Source organism: Cariama cristata, unplaced genomic scaffold, assembly GCF_000690535.1.
Source record: "Cariama cristata isolate BGI_N322 unplaced genomic scaffold, ASM69053v1 scaffold4370, whole genome shotgun sequence".
NCBI classification, from domain to species: domain Eukaryota; kingdom Metazoa; phylum Chordata; class Aves; order Cariamiformes; family Cariamidae; genus Cariama; species Cariama cristata.
In genome coordinates this window covers 1-18143 of record NW_009596208.1, presented here as the reverse complement: position 1 = coordinate 18143, position 18143 = coordinate 1, and the positions used below count along the sequence as shown (strand labels likewise).

Sequence of the window (18143 nt, the reverse complement as noted above, 5' to 3'; positions counted from 1 at the left end):
TGTTGTCTGCAAACTTACTGAGGGTGAATCAGAGCGTCTTGGAAGAAGGCTGTAGTAAAAACACTTTTCCACAACTAATTACTAGCCTTTACTCGTACTTCCCTCCTAATCCAGTTGTTTCAGACATCACAATACATGTGGTAAGAAAGCAAGCAGCATGCCCTACATATATCCTCTGAGATGGAACTTTTATTTCTCTTTACCAGTGCATGTCAAGGAGAAAGAGGTGGTTTCCTCCAGTCAAGTTCAGGCCAACGCCTCCAGCCAGCAAGGAGATCAACATTACCTTCAAAGGCCAAAAGAGAGTTAAGTTAAGGAGCCTGTTCCCTGAGAATTAATGCTTCGTATACTCCACATATTAATTTGAACCAAAGGATCTGTTTATCATATTTATATTACATGTGTATATTTATTATGTATTTGGGAGCTTGCCAGATGTTACTTGATGAGGCACAGAAGCCCAGACATGGAAGTTATGGCTCAGAGAGGCCAGCCTACCATTCCATCTAGATTACCCTGATACATTTTTACAGACTAGAGAAAAGACTCTCTACATGTCCCACTCAAATGCCCAGCCTCTCTGATGACAGCCTGTTGCCAACAATGGGACCAATCAACACCAACTCTGAATTAACAATAATTACTTGAACACAGGCATCTGGACAGAAATGGCCTGCTACTCCTTTCACTTTGTGTCCACGTAACCTAGGACTTAGAAAAAGATGAGTAGCTAAGGAGGAACGAGGATGTAACAGATGGTTAATTTAGAGAAGATTTCTTGTACAGCAGGAAAAGAACTCAATTAAGGACAGAGACACTTGCTATATGTATTTATTACTCAATTTCATGGTATGGTACCTTAAAACCCTGATCTTGTTTAAGGGGTCAGCTATTCATATAGCTGGCAGAAATCTTCCTTTAAGTTCAAAGCTACAAGGAGAAACACCTATTTTCTAGATAGCAGCTTGTTCAACAAATCCAGCAAAGAAAACAAGCTAATGCATCGCATTCTCCCCTTCCGGTCACAGATCCACCCTCAGAGACAACAGCCTGTCCTGCCTCCATCACAGGAATGTCAGTGTCCAGATGAAAGTGTAATCACTATTAACAATTAATTTGGATTCAGACATCTTTAGTCACCTTGCAAGCTTCCTGCCCTTGGCCAGAATTTCAGACTAGAAGCTATTTTCAAGAGGAGCCAACACACTGTATTTCATTAGTATTTAAACACACATCCCCTTCCCCAAAGCCCAACAACTCAAAAGTGAAAGAAGTTAAATGAGGTCACCTTATTTTGGATGTGTGCAAAACTATGATTCCTGCCACCCCAATTCTAATCTTCCTATCTTTATACCAGAGTGAGATATGCTCTCGTTAATTTTAGCCTCATTCACAGATTCAGCTGCTATCCTCTCTTCTCAAGAAGATTACTCTGGTAAAAAGTATCTGATGTGTTGGAAAACAGCAATAAAGTCTTACAGGCTCCTTGGCAAGCAGGTGATATACAGAAAGAAACATGTGCCAATGCAGAGGCATGAGCTGGAAACAACCAACCTGCCCTGAGTAGAGCTAATTGGCCCCACATCTTCCACCTTACTCTGTGGTAAAAACATCTTCGAACACATCGAAGATTTGGACAACCTTTGAACTAGCTTTGGAGTTACATGATCTCAGTACAGAAGGTTGACATCAAAAAGAGCTTTTTAGCAGCTGCTCCTGCCCATTATAAGATGTACATTTGTTTTTATAGCTACCACTTTCCCTGCTGATCTTGACACCTAGAGGTCCAAATGAAAGTGGTACCAGTAAATGGAATCATGAAATCAGCTATCACAGCTGCTCATAGCAACGCTAGTAACTGTTTCCCTGCCCTGACTGCATACCTGAGGCCCTTTGGGATTGTTATTGAACTCTTCTACCACATCCATTCTCTGTTTAGGATTGACAGAGCCATCCACTGTTGCATACTTCAGCCCTAGTCGCTGGAGATGCACAGCCACAACTTTCAACATACTTGTCCACTGAGAGACAACAACACTGGAGAAAAAGAAAAGGGAATTTAGAACAAGTTCTGCGTTTACTGTAACAGTTTGGTTATTGCGGTGTCTCACCCCAGAGGAGACAATGATTCAGGCACTCTTCCCCACTGCAAACTGGGGCCAAGTCCCTTCCCAATTCAGAAACAGATTCACCTGTAGGTGTAGTGGTAGAACCTGCTACAGAAGGCTATACCCATTAAACTTCAGACCAATTAAGTCTATAACTTTCACCTCTATTTTTGGATTTTACATTGCTACCTACCAATCACAATTTTGAGTCACAATTCTGAGCTTTTTCTGCAACATGAATCAATAGCAACACCAAACTTGGATTCCCCTGGGCCTCTCACTTCCCACACTTTTTGGATTAAACAGTTTGGGAGGCAATAATTTGCTCAATAGCTTTTTGGTAGGGAACAAAAGTTATGCTAGTGTTCCCATTCTTATGGTGGGAATGCTTTTTGGAACAGACTTTGGAAAAAAGCTTTCTACATATGGTGCCCAACTCTGGAGTTGTCCAAGAACAAGACTTCCCATTCCAACCCACCCGCAACATAACAACACAGCTATAACTACTTTGCAGCCACACACCTCTAAGTGCATTCCACATTGTTTAACAAAAACAAGCAGAAAACCCTGTAACACTGCAGTCTGGTGCAGAGCAAAGACAGACAGAACTTGCACAGTGAGAGGTGCAGGACTTCAGCAACACTTAAAGGAATGCACTGATCAGAGGACTTATCTCAAATAGGTTCAGTTTTAATCATTACTTTATTCCTTCACTTTTCTTGGGTGGTGGGGTGGGTTGCAGAGCTGAGGGCAAATATTTCTGAGCACAACCAAACTATTCTCAATTCTGTTTCTCCCAGGAGAAGAGCCCTCCTGGGCCTCAAGGCCTGAGATTCCTCACATGTTCCCTTATGTTTACACTTACCTACATCTTAAACTACTTTCTTTTGTCTTAGATTTTTTTTTCAAAATCCACTTTCAACTACTGCAGTACTGCCACCATTTTACCATACAAGGAGTTTTGTATTCCATTATTTTAAATTATTTCTGCTGCTGTCAAGAGACATGCTTCTCTCAATCACTATGACTACAGAAAAGGACACGCTTACTAACCTTTTCTGAGACTCCGAGTGACTCTGAATAGTTTTCAGTTCAGTCAATAGGTGAGCTATCTGCAGGGGAAAAAAAAAGTTAGTCTGCTTGCTCTCAGAACTCAGCTCATGCTTGCCTATTCTTCATTAAAATAGGAAGAGATCAAAATAACTCTTCAACTGGAATTTATTCCATGCTCAGACTTTCAAGATATTTTAATAGTCACTAGGTAAGAACACTCCCACCATGGAAAACAGGGTTAAAAAAAATATCAAATCATACAAGCATCTTTTATAGATTCCAACCTTCCTGTGAAAAGCAAAGTTATTGCCACCTCTCCTCTTGCTGCCATCCCATTTTTTTCTAGCTCTTCACAAGCACCATGCTCTCACACACACACTTTTCTAAACTTCGGTGAATCCGGTGCTCAAGATTTTCACTGACAGTTTTTCAGCACAGTCAGATTCTCACAGCTTTATTAGAAGTAGTCATCAACACCTGATAAATTGGAGCCTTCCCAGAAGGGGCTCAGCAGACTATCAGTCTGCTCACCTGATTTCATCTAAATTGCCAACTTAGCCTGATCTGCAATTACCAAGGTGTGACAATTCATTAACAATTTAAAAGGCAAAGTGCTGAAATCCAAGCTTCCCAAGGAAGATAAGAAAGCCACAGCCAGAATACCTTGGTGCTCTCCCTGGTGATTTCAAAGATATCTGTTTTAAAAGCTGTGCCATTGAGGTAGACTGTTGACTTGGAATCAGGAGTGTGGAGCTCAGACAGGGTCAAAGCACTAAGTTGTTCCTCAATAGAGAGGGAAAGGCCTTCACTGTTCAAGTTAACTTGGTCCAGAGCCTGCGGGAAAGAAAGCAATATAATAAGGGATCGCAGTCAAGCCTGAGATCATATTCAGTACTGATCCACTGTCTGCACGATGTCTGCTGAGGACAGTGGGTTTGAAGGAAGCTATGCAATATGAAAACAGAACGATTAAGAAACACTACTGAGACAGTCCAACCATCCCTTTGGCTCCTTATTCTGCCCCAAGAAGGGGCACTGTAAGGAAAGCATGTGAGCTCAGCCATTTTCTATGGTCCAGTCTCCTCAGATTCCTCCTCCCATAGTATTTAACAATTGCAGGATTAAAGATGTTAGAAGATAAATCCCTGCCTGTTCCCTTAGTATCTGGACTTATTCTACAGCTGCTTTATATGACAGAGCAAAGAACTTCTGAAAGATTCTTCTACTTCATGCAAGGCAACTTCAGCCAAGGCACTTAAAGAGCTCTCCAACGCACAAGACTTTAAAACAGGCTACATTCGTGGACTTGTGCACTTCTCTACACTAGGTTAAGATCAAGATTTCTTTCTTGCCTTTAAAATTCTGTGGGGTTTTGGGTTTTTTAAATCTGAATAAAGGTATTTCCAGAGACACAGCTGCCCACATAGGTTCATGCTGGGGAACTCTTCAGTAGGAAGTACGCCCATCTAAAACCTCTCAAGCTATAAAACACACAGGCCTAGAAATGGCTCAGTTCATACAACCCTAGCTAAGAGATGCAAGAGTGTAACAAAGTCTGTTAACTTACACAAACACTTTAAAAAAAATCCCCACAGAAAACCCCACGCCGTTACAATACAACGCAATTACCACTTTCAGTAAGGAGAGATGACAGCAGCACTGACGGAGCCTCAACAGCATGGACAAGACATGGACAGTACTTGAGACTTGGGAGGCACTTTGGGAGCCTGCTAGACATTCCTTTTGACTGACCCCAAACTCCTGTGCAGCTGCCAAAGAGGGAAGACAAAACATCAAGAGCTCTTGGAAGCATTTCCAAGCACTGCCCAGCCACCTCTAGCAAGAGTTTCATCAATAAAAGACAAGAACCAACAGGCAAAAAAATACCTGATTTAACATAGGAACTCATCACATTCCATGTGAAACAAAAACAACCCAAAAAATAAGACAACACCATAAATCAGAGTACCACATACCTTATACTAACACTGACACCTCTTCTCTGAGCAATAAGCCCTTTATTTCAGAAGGGAATCTTAGACACAGGGAGGTTAAGAGATTTGCCCAGAGCCACAACAGTGAGAACAGACTTTTGGAATACTATGGTAGGGTTCTTCGTAACATCAGGGGAGCATTTTCCAAAGAATTTCTAAGTCCTGACCCCATGTGGCCAGGTCTGTTCCCTCTCCTTAATTGTACACTTAAGAATCACTTCTGCAAATGTTTTCAGGGGAGGGTGTGCTCAAACCTTTCTCAAATGGGTTACCACCGGCATACTCTCTGCCTTCATTTTTCAGCTCCTGTCTCTTTAGGTAGGATTGTAGTGTTGACCTGGAAAAACAAGACAAAGACTGTGGGATTTACAGCAGGAAAAAAGGCAAGAGCGACCTGAGCTTAACAAGTAAGCTGATGACGTATTAAGGTAAGGAAGGTTTCATTAATCATTTAGTCACAAAATGATCACAAAAAACCCCAGTTTTGTTTAACTTGAGTATGATCAAAACCAAGATCCATTTTGGAAAACATAAAAGGAAGCAAGTCTGCTTATTGGAATACTTTGAGTATAATAGAAGCCAGAGCCCAACAGTCTTCATAACAAAAGGACATCTTTAAATGTATATTTAAAAGGAAGGAAGACTCTTTACAGCAACACTGTTGATAGAGACCCTGGGAGAACACAAACTGACACTGGCTTGCATTACAGCCATCTGGAGAGGCCAGCATAATTTCCAATTGTATAAATATCACAGGGCAATGAAGATAAATTCTCTTCTTTACAGGTGCTGGCAGATGTTCATTTAAGAAGAACTGCTCCAATTCAAAGTCTTCGGAGTCTTGAAATCAATGAGATAAGTGTAAGGCTAGAACACAAAGCTCATACAAGGCATGAACATCTGGAAGAAAATAAATGAATCAGCTTCAACTATTACCAGAACAAGCAATGTATTTTCAAACATGATTGACAGATAGTCAGAAAAGGAAAAATATAACAGGAATTTGTCCAAAAGCTCTTCTCATCTAAAGTGGATTTCTCTTTCATATTTTTCATACCAGTGAGAAACAAAACCACAAAATACCCTATCTCTACCCACATTCATACCTGGATCTTGCAAAGAGCACGTTGTATACAGACTGCTCCTCTGCTGAAAGTTTTAACTGATGCAACTGCGTGCTACGCTGGGGCAGAGATACCTGAAATAAATATACACAGGATCAGATGTATATAGTGCAAAAACCTTATACAGCAGCACAAACACCAGTGTTCCAAGATTTAACACAGTATTCTAAGTATCAGAAGATAGCTGTTTATTCATTGAAGTTATTTGTATTAATGCAACTATGACACAATATAGATACTCACAGAACTCCAAGTAGCCTGGTTAACACTCAAGATAAAAATCTTTATTCCAAATCATCCAATAACAAAAGGCATGAGCAACCAAGTATGGACTGATGCATAACTACCATGGAGGGATTAATTTATTGCATTGTAAAAGTAGCTTCTCAGTTCCCCATTCAGAATCAGACAGTACACCAAAACTACACCTTTTAAAAGCTTACAGACACACCAATGACCTCATACACAGTTTAACAGGCTATTTGTAAAGAGTAATGCAGAAAGCCAATGCCCCAGCAGCACCAGATCCATTTGACATGCAGCAGCTTTGACTCTGAGATCTAGACTTGTTCAGAGACCTAGGCTAACTTTCCACTAAGCAGACATCTACTTGCTATTACTTGACGTATTCTTGTCTGCATGTGATTTATAACTAAAAGGTTGTAATTATTCTGTATATTTCTGCTTTCTGGATAAACAATCAAAGCTTCCCACAGGCTTTACTCCTTTTGCTAAAGAGACCGCAGTAGACAGGAAAACCCACCCATTAACAATTTATGCATGTAAATAACTAACTGGCTGCTGCAAGGAAAACAACGGAATGATCATCTGGTTGTGGAGGGTGAAGTTCTTACCAAGGGCTTGCCAGCTGAATCCAGCTGGTCCTTAGTTCTCCGTAATAAGAGGCTCCTGGTTAAGAGGCTTAGTCTCTCTCCTCCCTTCTTTGTATTGTTATCTACCTGGTACTTCCACACTTTGTATTCATCAAAAGGAGAGCAACGTAGAAACCTACGACAGGAAGAAAGGAGACTTCATACCAAGGGAAGAGTTCTTCAGTTACTCTTGAGTGACCAGAACCAAATTCCTTGCTATCCAAAGCAAACCATTTCCAAATGCCGTAACTGCTACAAGCAGTAAAACACTTCCATTGTAACGGCGTCAATAACTTGTTTGCTCAAAAGTCTTACCATCACTAACACTGTGAAAACATCTTTCTGATTCCGTACCCATCGCTTCCTCTTAGCTTATGTCTCAAGCATCACCAGCAAACGAAGGACATCAAGATACAGAGGCACTTGCCAAAAAGCATATTCATTTGTTATTTCAAAATCTCATACCTCTTACTTGAAAATTAATTTCAATTATTCAAAATTAATTTCAAATGCAAATTCCCTCTGGTTCTCCAACACCGTTCATAATCTTTCCCGCCTCAGCAATGAGGAGCACAGAGTTTAACCTGTTTACCATTTGCTTAGAGAAAGCCAAAGTTTTCACCTTTTCCTTCAATGCCCTTGTAGCACAACACTCTTTAATAAGGTCCTCCCAGGCCGCCCTGGTAGGAACAAGGATTGTCACACAAAACTTCTGTTCCTTAAAATTGGTTTTGTGGATATTCATCTTGGAGACATAGGAGATCTGAAGTAATTTCCCCTTTGTCCTCTGTGGAAGCAGGATAGCTACACACAACAGTAGACACACACTCGGCCTTGGCAATCCCTCAGCCACAGCCTTTGCAATCCAGTGCCTGAAGTGTTAATATAACTAATCTCACTACCCCATATATCTTAGAAACCTCTCAAACTCAGAAACAACTTCAGTACTTCATCAGTGAAGAACTACTGGAATTGGAACCCTGTCCATGTGTTCACATGCAGCTAGCTCACCTCAGGAGAGAGTACATGTCCAGTAGGTTGTTCTGTATCGGCGTCCCCGTGACAGCCCATCTGGCACTGGCTCTCAGTTTGCACACAGCTATAGAAGTTTGAACCTTCGGGTTTTTAATATTGTGAGCTTCATCCAATATAATTCGAGCCCAAGCTACCCTGAGCAGAGGGGAACAGGGAGATGACCCACTCTGAAAGAAAAAGTAGACTATTTATAACCCAGAGCAATAACCTTGCTAGGCTCTCTAAAGAGCCACAAGCAAACATGTTTTTCCAGCAAGAAGCCTTTTCCCGATTTTAGTTGGCAATAATCAGAGCTCCTACTGTCATGTAAGAGATGCTCTCAAGAAAACAAACTCTTCAAAGCTATCATAAAAGTTTATAAGCCAAATAATATAACGTGTTTTGTCTGTGCCTAATAACAATTTATAATCTTTTGCTGGTTTTCTTGCTTTTAACATTTTATTGCCTCTTTCTTCCCAAGAAGCATTCCATATCAGTAAAATTTTGCTAGGCTGGGACCAAGGACCACATACAATTATTCTGATCTCTCTATAGTTTTATAGATGCCACCTGGAAGTTTCAGGAAATTCAAAGGCCTGTTTGCTTGAAGAGCTACATCTAGATCTGTACACAGAAGTAGGAGACAACAATATCCATCAGCAAGGTACTTCCTCTATACTGTGTAGCCAAGTTCAGCTAGCATTCAGCAATCACTTCATTGTTTTCATAGTCTAGCAAATAGACTGCTGTTTTTTCTAGAGTGCAGCATGTTAGGTGCCTCAGTTTCAGTTCAGACTGTCCCAGAGCCTGAGTGTGACAGGTTTCTGGTAGTTTAAAGTGATGCTAGTGCTTCAAGCAGCAAAGAACACCAAACAGGAGATTCTAGTGTTCCTTCACAGTCTCACCTCAAAAGGAGGAGTATGAGATTCACCATTGCGCTCTTAAAATTACTTAAGACATTTCAACTGCGTTCAATGTAGCGTATCCTATATTACTACAGAACAGATTTCTTGTGAATGTTTTTCCCCATTGTCTTTCTGCACTTCACAGCACTTCCTCTCATCACTTTATTTTTATTGTGCAAACTCAACAGGGGACTTACGGAAAAAAAATATTCAACCTGCTGCTCACTGTAGCATACATAAGGTGCTACTTGAAACAATAATGGCTTGAAACACCTCAGAACAAAACATTATGGCAATCTTTTATCAACAATATTCCTTCTCACCCCTACATCATGGTCCTCAGCAGGGACTTCCCCCTCCTCTTTGCTTGTGGGAACCTCCTTGGAGAGAAGGCTGTAGGTTGTGACAACAACATCATATTCAGAGAGCCTGCATAAAGGGAAAGTAGTCATCAGGAGCAAGGACAAATGAGGAATTCGTTTTGCAAGACAGACAAAATGCATGTTGAAGGTTTAAGAACACCACAGTTCTATAAGAGCTGAAATGCAGAGTTTTATAGAAAACTGAGCTTCAACACAGTCAAACAGGAAGGAACACATTGTCCCCATTTTATGGATACTAGACGTAGACACAGCAAGCTCAAGACGACAGTAAAAGCCAGTGGTACAGAACACACACCACGTGAGATGAACCCTACTTCGAATCTGGCACCTAAAAATACTGCTCAGCATGGCCTAAAGTGGTGTAGAAAGTTTTCCAATCTATATATACAGCTGATAAAAAAAAAATAAAACCACAAAGCACAAGCATGGACTAAATTGCCACTGACGATCTCTGCAAGCAAGAGACATTTTAGAGAATACACACTTTTTTTTGTTATCAGGAACAGCAATAGCCTGCACCAGAACCAATCAACATGGGTACAGGCCATAAAGGTTTTGCTATATACACCTTGTCAGCAGACATCAGCCTGACCTTCTGGATCTTCCACATTTCCATACCTCAGGTTCTTCAATCATGCTACAGCTGCTGAATTTCAACTCTGATATACACAATCTCTTGCCAAGTACTGTTTTACTTCTCTTGGTCATGTTTATGGTTTAGCACTTACACCTCTGCATGTTTATCTCTGTTTGGTCCATGGTACAAATAGACCCTCAGTTTGCCACAGCCCACACGTCTGTCAATCTCTTTCTTCCAGTGATGGATCAAGGATGCAGGACAAATGATTAAAGTGCTGTGGGAAGGGATAACAGTGGAATCTGCAGGGAAATATTGCAGACAGATTTCAATGTCTTCACATTAGACTACAATAAAGACCAAAGTTTTGGAAATTCACAACAATTAAAAAGATTGGTCTACTTTTCTTGTGAGCACAGTTTGTGAAGCAGACATCTCTACATTGCATTCTTGGGGACTGTTAGTTCTGTGTGGAAAAAAACTCCACTTAAAACACTAATGCATCACTTCCTTTCCACTCAGAGTTATGCTATACACCTGTGCGCTTTCTTTGGATAAGCTGAAAGGATAGAATTCAGGAATTAACCCTGATCTCTCCTGAGAATACAGTACCAAATAAATTTTTCTTTCCTGTTCTAGAAGACCAAAATGTTACCATTTTGAACCACACAGGAAAAACAAACACACAGTCAGTAAACTTGGCAAGACAGGAAAAAGTAGTCCAACCAGTTCCATGAGGATGGAGACAGTAACAGGTTGTGGACACAGGGAAAGGAAGAAAAAAAATTATCAGTCACAGGGAGGCACGTAGTAACTAATTTAAGTCCTTATACTATGAAAACTATGCATGTGTTTACATATGGTGAAAAAAACATAAAACTTTTTTCAAAACAGCATATGCTGGCTTTAACTGGTTCGGGAAACTAATCAATAAAAAAATAAATCTCAAAACAATATTAAGTAATGAGTTGGGAAACCCTACACATCTAATGGAAGAACAAACTACACTGATCAATAGAAAGGCTTTGCAAGGGAGTGCAGTAAACATTAAGCTGAACAGAATATTCCTACAGAAGGAAAGTGAGCACAGATAGTCTGTTGTTTTACAAGTCATTAACCTATAATGCTTTAGGCACTTCAAATGGCACTGCATCACAAATTTACATACTGTATGACGGAAACAATTCTGTACCATTTTTGGATAGCCATATTTCTAACTTCTCCTTTCTTTTCTCTGTCTTCAGCTGCTTCTGGGCCAGAATGAGAGCTATCATTGTTAGAGTCTTCCCCAAGCCCATATCATCCGCTGGAAAAAGACACACAGAAGTTGTGATGACCTGCAGAAATGAGCCCTCCTAGCTCAGATCTACACCAAGGTAAATACCGCAACAGAAATTGCCCTGGGGAACCCGGGAAATAAAAACACACAAATGACATTCGCAGGGCATTATTTAGTAATGGGTTAGTAGTTGTAATTGCTCAAAGGGTACAGAAAAACAAGCCCCTTCAACATGCCTACAAAGTAACTAGTTATTGGTCTCAGAAAGTTATGTGCCAAACTGTTGCTGCCATAAATCTGACCCCCCAAAACCACTTTCCTGTTCTCTTGCTTACCCAGAATTCCTCCACATGGCCTCTGACTCTCTCTCCAGAGTAGCCACGCAAGCGCCTGTTTTTGGTGCAGCAGCAGTGGAACCTGAGAGGGCGAGACAGAGAGTTTGAAGGAAACACCTTGCAAAGTTCAGACACTTCTGCTTCCTGTACCTAATTATTCCATTGAATTGCCCTACTATAATCTTACTAAAAGGAGTTTGCCTACCTGTTCTTTTCCCACATGGACAGGGATACCCAAAATAAGCAACTCCTGCAGACAGGAGGTCAGCAGTACCATAGATCAGTCTTGTTAATGCTTTATGTACAAACCAACTTACCACCTGACAGTACTCCGAGAGCATGTAAAGGCGGCTCATTCAGGTGAAAAATCCACCCAAGCCTACCTTGCTCACAACATGCACCACTGTCAAGGAGTGGGATTGAGAACACTTCCCCTTTTCTCATCAAGTCTAAGACCCCTACAGACTCTTAACAGACATGAAGAGGGACTACATACTATCATCATGAGACATTAAATGGCCTTCCCCAGCACTGAAAAGGTCCCAAGAGGATCTGACAAGTGACACAACATATATACATCAACACACTATCTTGTAGAGGCATGTGCCTTCCAATACCTTGCACATAACGTCAACTACGCGTTCTGCACCACCTGATGGATAAAGAGCTGCTCTTTGGCAGATCAGAACGGACTACTCTGGAGTCCATTATGTTGCATGAACTCAATCATCTGCAACACTTTAAAAGACTTATTTCTTATAGCTCACTGGGAGACCTAACTGGGAAAAAAGAACGCTAAGAAGGTTCTCAGTCTGCTCCTCACTAGAGACTTGCCTCTGTTCTGCCAGTCATGTACAAACAAATGGCTGTGGGTTGGTTGCTTTGTCTGAGGCACTGCGACTTCATTCAAGCACTAAACATTCAGAAGACATCACAGCAAGAGGGTAGAACATCAGCACTGGCAATCTGAAGCAACCCTCACGGATGGAAAGTAATTAAAGCTTCTCCTTCCAGCACAATGAAAACTGCAAAGTACTTCAAAGTGTGAAAGGACAGGATGCTCTAGGGTGTCACCCTACACTTCATTCATCAGCATGACATCCTCTATCCTTGCCAACTCACCTTCAATCCAGAGGGATCTTCAGCTGCTGTCTGCTCTGTCGGACAGGATTCTAGAGATTTGTGAAGATGACTGATAGCCTCACTTGTGGCACTGTGTACAGCCCTGATTCGGTCTTCAGTCATTCTTCCTCCGTATAAATTCTTCACACCAGAGTTCACTGGAAAGATGTAGTTATCATGCATGAGACGTGTTTACAAAGCTAACTTTCCCAAGCAGATCTTTCATCTCAGGCTACAGATGCCTGGGGGGCAGAATGCAGCTCACAGTTAAAAAAAGGTTTAGTACTCTCACAAATATCCACAAGTTGCAGGATTATTTCAGAAATAGTCATCACCAGTGTTCTCTTTAATGAAAAAAAGTCTTTCCGTACTTACTTCCAAAACTGTGGCCATAATATTCACTGGAACCCAAAGTAGCAGCAGCAGAGGGGTGACTGTGTGAGCCTGAAGAGGTCCTTGCTGTAGCATCCTGGAACACTGGTGGCGTTATCAACTTTGTACCACCTGGTCTGCCAAATGGGTTAGGCAAAGATTCCTCACAGCAGCCACTGCTTGTGCTATCCTCCCCTTAAGAAGACAGGAATCGCAGATTGAAAAGGTCATGCAATGGACCTCACAGCCTTGCAGTACAGTCCAGAGAAGGCCCTTCATTTTGCCCCTTAGTCCGCTTGCAAAATATTACTAAGTGGTCACACGGATTTAACAGCAGAGTAGCAGGTTACCAAATCACCTGAGCCACTGCAACTACCAATATGCATACTCTTAGCCTGCTCCTACGTGACAGGCAATGCAGTTCAGCTCAAGCTTCAATCTGTGCTTTATGCCAACACAGTGAACTTTGCAACTGTGACCAGATCAGTGCCAACACGAGGTCAGTTCTGCACACTGTTCCGAGAAGATTTATTCCTTTTAAAGACATCTTTCTTGTCAATGTTTTGGTCACAAAAACTATCAAAACATCCAAGAATGAATGGGCCAAGAACTCCTGAGCTTTTCTCTCCTTCCTAGAAAGGTCTGTCTTGCTTAAAAACAGATATGGTATAAGACACTGAGAGACTGCTTGTTGTGTGGTGGCCTGTGAGTTACTGCTTCCTTGCTAGAAATCTTGTTTCCAGAGTTGTGAAACTGGATCTTTTTATCAACACAATTGATATTAGTATCACAAAATAACTCTCCTGCTGAGGTGATCGTACAACTTTTTATCAACACAATTGATATTAGTATCGCAAAGTAACTCTCCTGCTGAGGTGATCGTACAGGTAACAACAAAATGCCTCTCTTCCACAGGTGATTAATACTAGTTAATAGAATTAGGAAATCACTTTACAGGAATGGCACACTGGAAGCTCCTTATCTTGTATCTGGAAACTGAAATTCAGACACAGCAGCCAAGACACGCATAAGTAGCATGGTTCCATACTGCAACAAAGAGAAAGTTAACACTTCACTGGCAAGTTCTCAGAGAGACACCTGCCTCAATCATGTAGCCAAAGCTGGAAATAGAACTAGCCCTGGGTCCTAACCATGGGAAGAAACTCTCTTGGGAAGCCACCACACTTCAGAGGAAATGTTTGAGTTGTTCCACTCGTCCTTTCCCAGACACACACTTTGCAACCAGCACTTTTCATCTTAGTGAATCTCAGCAGACAAACTTTATATAGGCCACATGCCATAGGTAAGTTTCTGCTATGTTTCCTCGATATTAAAACTATAGTAAGACAAACTGTTTTGCAAAGTTCTGGGGCAAAAAAAATTAGCCCTACCTTTTCCAGTAGTATCTGCTGTTGAAATGTTAAGAGCACTGAGTGCAGCTTCCAAATCCTGCACTTGCTTTAATAACCGTTCCCCTTTATCTGGCAGCAGCTGAATGTTCACTGTAGCCAATGTACTCTGCAAAACAAAAAAGAATCCAAAACCTGAGTGTGCTTACCAAGCTCTCTGCCAACAGAGAACAATCAGATCAGAAGTTTAAAAACATTAATTTTATACCATAGCAATTTGTATTTTGATACTGCTGTACAATCTCCAAAAGCATTTAAGTGCCATTCAGTATGATTAAATAGTCTATTAGCAGAAAATAAACTAACCATTAGCATACTTTAGAAGAGATGGATGGACACAGTGCCTCCCCCTTTTTATGAAACAGGATGAAGAGGTAGTCAAGTGACTTGGACAATCCTAACATCTCTCAAAACACCCAATGTTCAACCTACTTGCAAATTTCTTTCTGTACTAGCAGGAACAATAGTTCTGACTGTTTATTTGAGGTTCTGTTCTGAGCTCTAAGCAAACAGCTGTTTTTATAATAAAAGCCATGGAACGTAGTTATTGTCAGTTACTAAAAAAAGCAAACAGACTGGTAGTTTATTTCATGTTAATGTGAGCTTTCAAGGCTAGATCACTTTCACTCCGCAAGGCCAAGAGAGACCACCAGAAGCAGTCAGGTTATTTAAAAAGGTTAAGCTGGCTGTGCAATGTTCCATCTTGTGCAAATTACTTTCTGGGTAAAAAACAGACATAACCTCAGGCAGGTCAAAACTGAGCACCCACAAATGCAGAAGGTTGTATTACCTTAGGCATAATTGTCTCATGTGGCTTAAAACAACTAGCTTGTGTCTAGGCTGAATTCCCTCCCTTGCCCCATCGCCCTAAACCATCCAAATATTTTGGGTTTCTGCTGTGAGGAGATACCATATTCTGATGCCTGTCACAAGTAAGGGAAGTCACCCTGAACACAGCACCAAAAAAAAAAGGAATAATAGGTGCAATAAATGACCTTCTTCTGCTTCAGCTGGACTACAAGATGGTTGTGAAGAGCTTTAGAGTCCTGGGGTCCTTCCACGTGATGTGAAGCTGCAGCTCCTGGCAAAGATGTCCCCTGCATACTCTTTCCTGATTTTCCTGAAGGAATCTCTCTTGACTGCAAACCCTCAACCAATTTCTCAGGTTTACTTTTAACTGATGAGGAATAAACAAATCCTACTTCACCACAGTCACTGCCAGAGACTTCAGCAGCAGGCTGTTCCAGCCCTGGCCTGATTTCTGTCTTGGGCAGCAGTGCCTCTGCTCCTTCCTTCAGGGCAGCAGGTTGCAATGCCGACTGCAGTACTGCTGGGGAAGTCACATCTTCTTTAGACATCGGTTTAATTTCTCTGTTCTTGTGACCAATGTATTCTTTCTCTCTGGTTTCCTTATCCCCACAGCTGCTTAAACTTTTCTCTCCAATCTGCTCCTCCTCTGGAGACTTGGCACTTGTACTTTGCTTTCCAACACTTAGTGGAAAGAGCTTTGATCTCCCACCTGGCTCTTTCTCCACACTCTGGGAAGACTTCTTGGATTCCCTGCCACTGCCACCATATTTCTTATCCTCCCAAAGGGTGTTTTTCCCTTTCCAAGTCTCAGAAAGACCAAGTTTAGGTTCAGAAACTGTGGTCTTAAGTTCTGGATCACTCCCATTTCCTGTGGACTGCTTCTTTTGAATTTTCAGCCCTTCTAGAGGTCCTTTCTCTACAGAGGAATCACAGATTGATTTCTTTTCTTTATGTGACACCAGCACGCTCTCTTTCTCTGCTTTTACTCCTTTTGCTTTATCTTCCTCTCTGTTTCCTTGCTTAATTCGTTCCCAGGATGATGGTTCACAATTCTTGTCTATCACTTTGAATGGATTTCTTTGGCCACTGGGATTGAAGAGAGGTGCTGCGCTGGGCTGGGATTCTAAGGCTTTTGATACTTTGGTAGCTTTTGGATCCTGCAATATATACAAGTGAGTACATGCTAACGTACAAATTATTAAAGCCTGCTAACTATACACACAACCCGATCATCTCAAGCAAGACTTCATTCTCTGCAAACATCATCTTTGCTATCATTTTAACAGGATCAGGATAAACATTTTACAGGGAAAACAAAACTGCTCTTTTTCTGCTTTTTTTGCCATTCTCATGGGTTTTGGGATCAAGTCCCAACAGCATCACCGTCAAGACAGGAGGACAGCCAGAGATGAAACCCAAGTTTCTTTTAACACTGCAGAACAGTGATTACTTCACATAATTTACGAGTAAGAGAAATCTCATCTGGAAGACAGCAGACTGATATGCTTTTCAGCTAGAAAATACAAACTCTCCCACTATGTAGTCTCAGAGTTGATTACAGTATACAAAATGAAAAGTCATGCTGGAATAAGCTGATACTATAATACAAATGAAACATTCATACCTGCCATGGGACGCTTCCACACCATTTCTTCCCATTCAACTTACTTTTAAGGCATCGGTAAAACAACCTACCAAAGAATAAAATAAGATTTTAACTGCAAGAGCCAGTAAAGGAACTTTAAGCATTCTTTAAAAAGTACTTTGCACCAAAAACATCACAGACAAGTTCTCTTGATCTGCACTTTACATCCAGACTTCTGCATAGCAAACTGCCATGAACGTTGGCAACAAAGCTTTCTACAAAAGCATGGATCTCTGGATAAAGATTCCTAGAGTTCTGGGTTGTTTGTTTTTTAATTTTAGCAATAAAAAAGTAACTGCTCAGGCAAAAATATTGTCTATGTTCAGAGCCTCAGAAGCATCCTGTGATTTCAAGGTGTAAAGAAACAGCTATTCTTTTAGTTACACTGTGCAAGCCACCTCATCTTTAAAGCACCTAAGGAATAGAAAAGTTCTGGATGTGATTTTTTTTTCTTTTTAAACTGGCAGCCAACCAGGACTGCTGCAAGAACTTGATCAGAATTAAAACTGGTGAATTCAATGCAACCACCATGAGTCTTGGATGAACCCAACCACACAGCCACGTTCAATTCTGTTAAAAACAAACATTATCTGATTGCTTAGGTTTATACCATTGAATAGAATTGCTAAGAAAAATAACAAACATTTTGAAATGTGCTAAGTGAAGGCCTCAAAGCTAGATAAGCCTTTTCAATTCCAGAAGGAAACTGCAAGTCAGCTGCCATCAAACAATTCCAAACGTTCAAACCTGTACAACAAACCTTTGTTTCCACTTTGAGGAACTTACTGGTATTCATCTCTGTCCTGTTGCTGAACCAGGACTTGCAGCTCCACCATGCATCCCTCATGGATCAAGCAGTGAGAAGCAGGAATACTGAAAAGAAGAAAGGAAAAGAGGAAGAATGAAGACAAGACAACCTGCCCAGGGAACAGCAACGACAAAAACAATTACTTGGGACAAAACACTTGGAGAATCTTCTCAAAGACTACGTGACCGAGAAAATAAGTTTACGACTGCTGACACAGCACTGAACTTCCCTCAAAACAGTCGTGTGTGCGTGTGTGTGTGTCCCCCAGACGCTCAGCAGAGACCCTCCCGCCCCTCTGCCCTGCACCTACGGCGCCGGGAGGACGAAGCTGCA

The 18143-nt window shown here is 41.3% G+C and overlaps 1 protein-coding gene across 1 annotated transcript; it reads right to left on the bottom strand.

Annotated features, from left to right (window-relative positions):
• Window positions 1-199: 199 nt before the first annotated feature.
• On the bottom strand, window positions 200-17875 carry TTF2 (transcription termination factor, RNA polymerase II; the record flags this gene model as incomplete). Its single annotated transcript, XM_009704983.1, has 19 exons — window positions 200-286; window positions 1884-2037; window positions 3162-3220; window positions 3825-3995; window positions 4791-4930; window positions 5410-5492; window positions 6262-6353; window positions 7134-7287; window positions 8163-8353; window positions 9394-9499; window positions 10182-10332; window positions 11223-11336; window positions 11645-11726; window positions 12767-12924; window positions 13142-13333; window positions 14530-14656; window positions 15543-16514; window positions 16982-17048; window positions 17789-17875. Coding segments are annotated over 19 exons (3187 nt in total), but the record flags the coding sequence as incomplete, so codon positions are not given.
• Window positions 17876-18143: the final 268 nt, after the last annotated feature.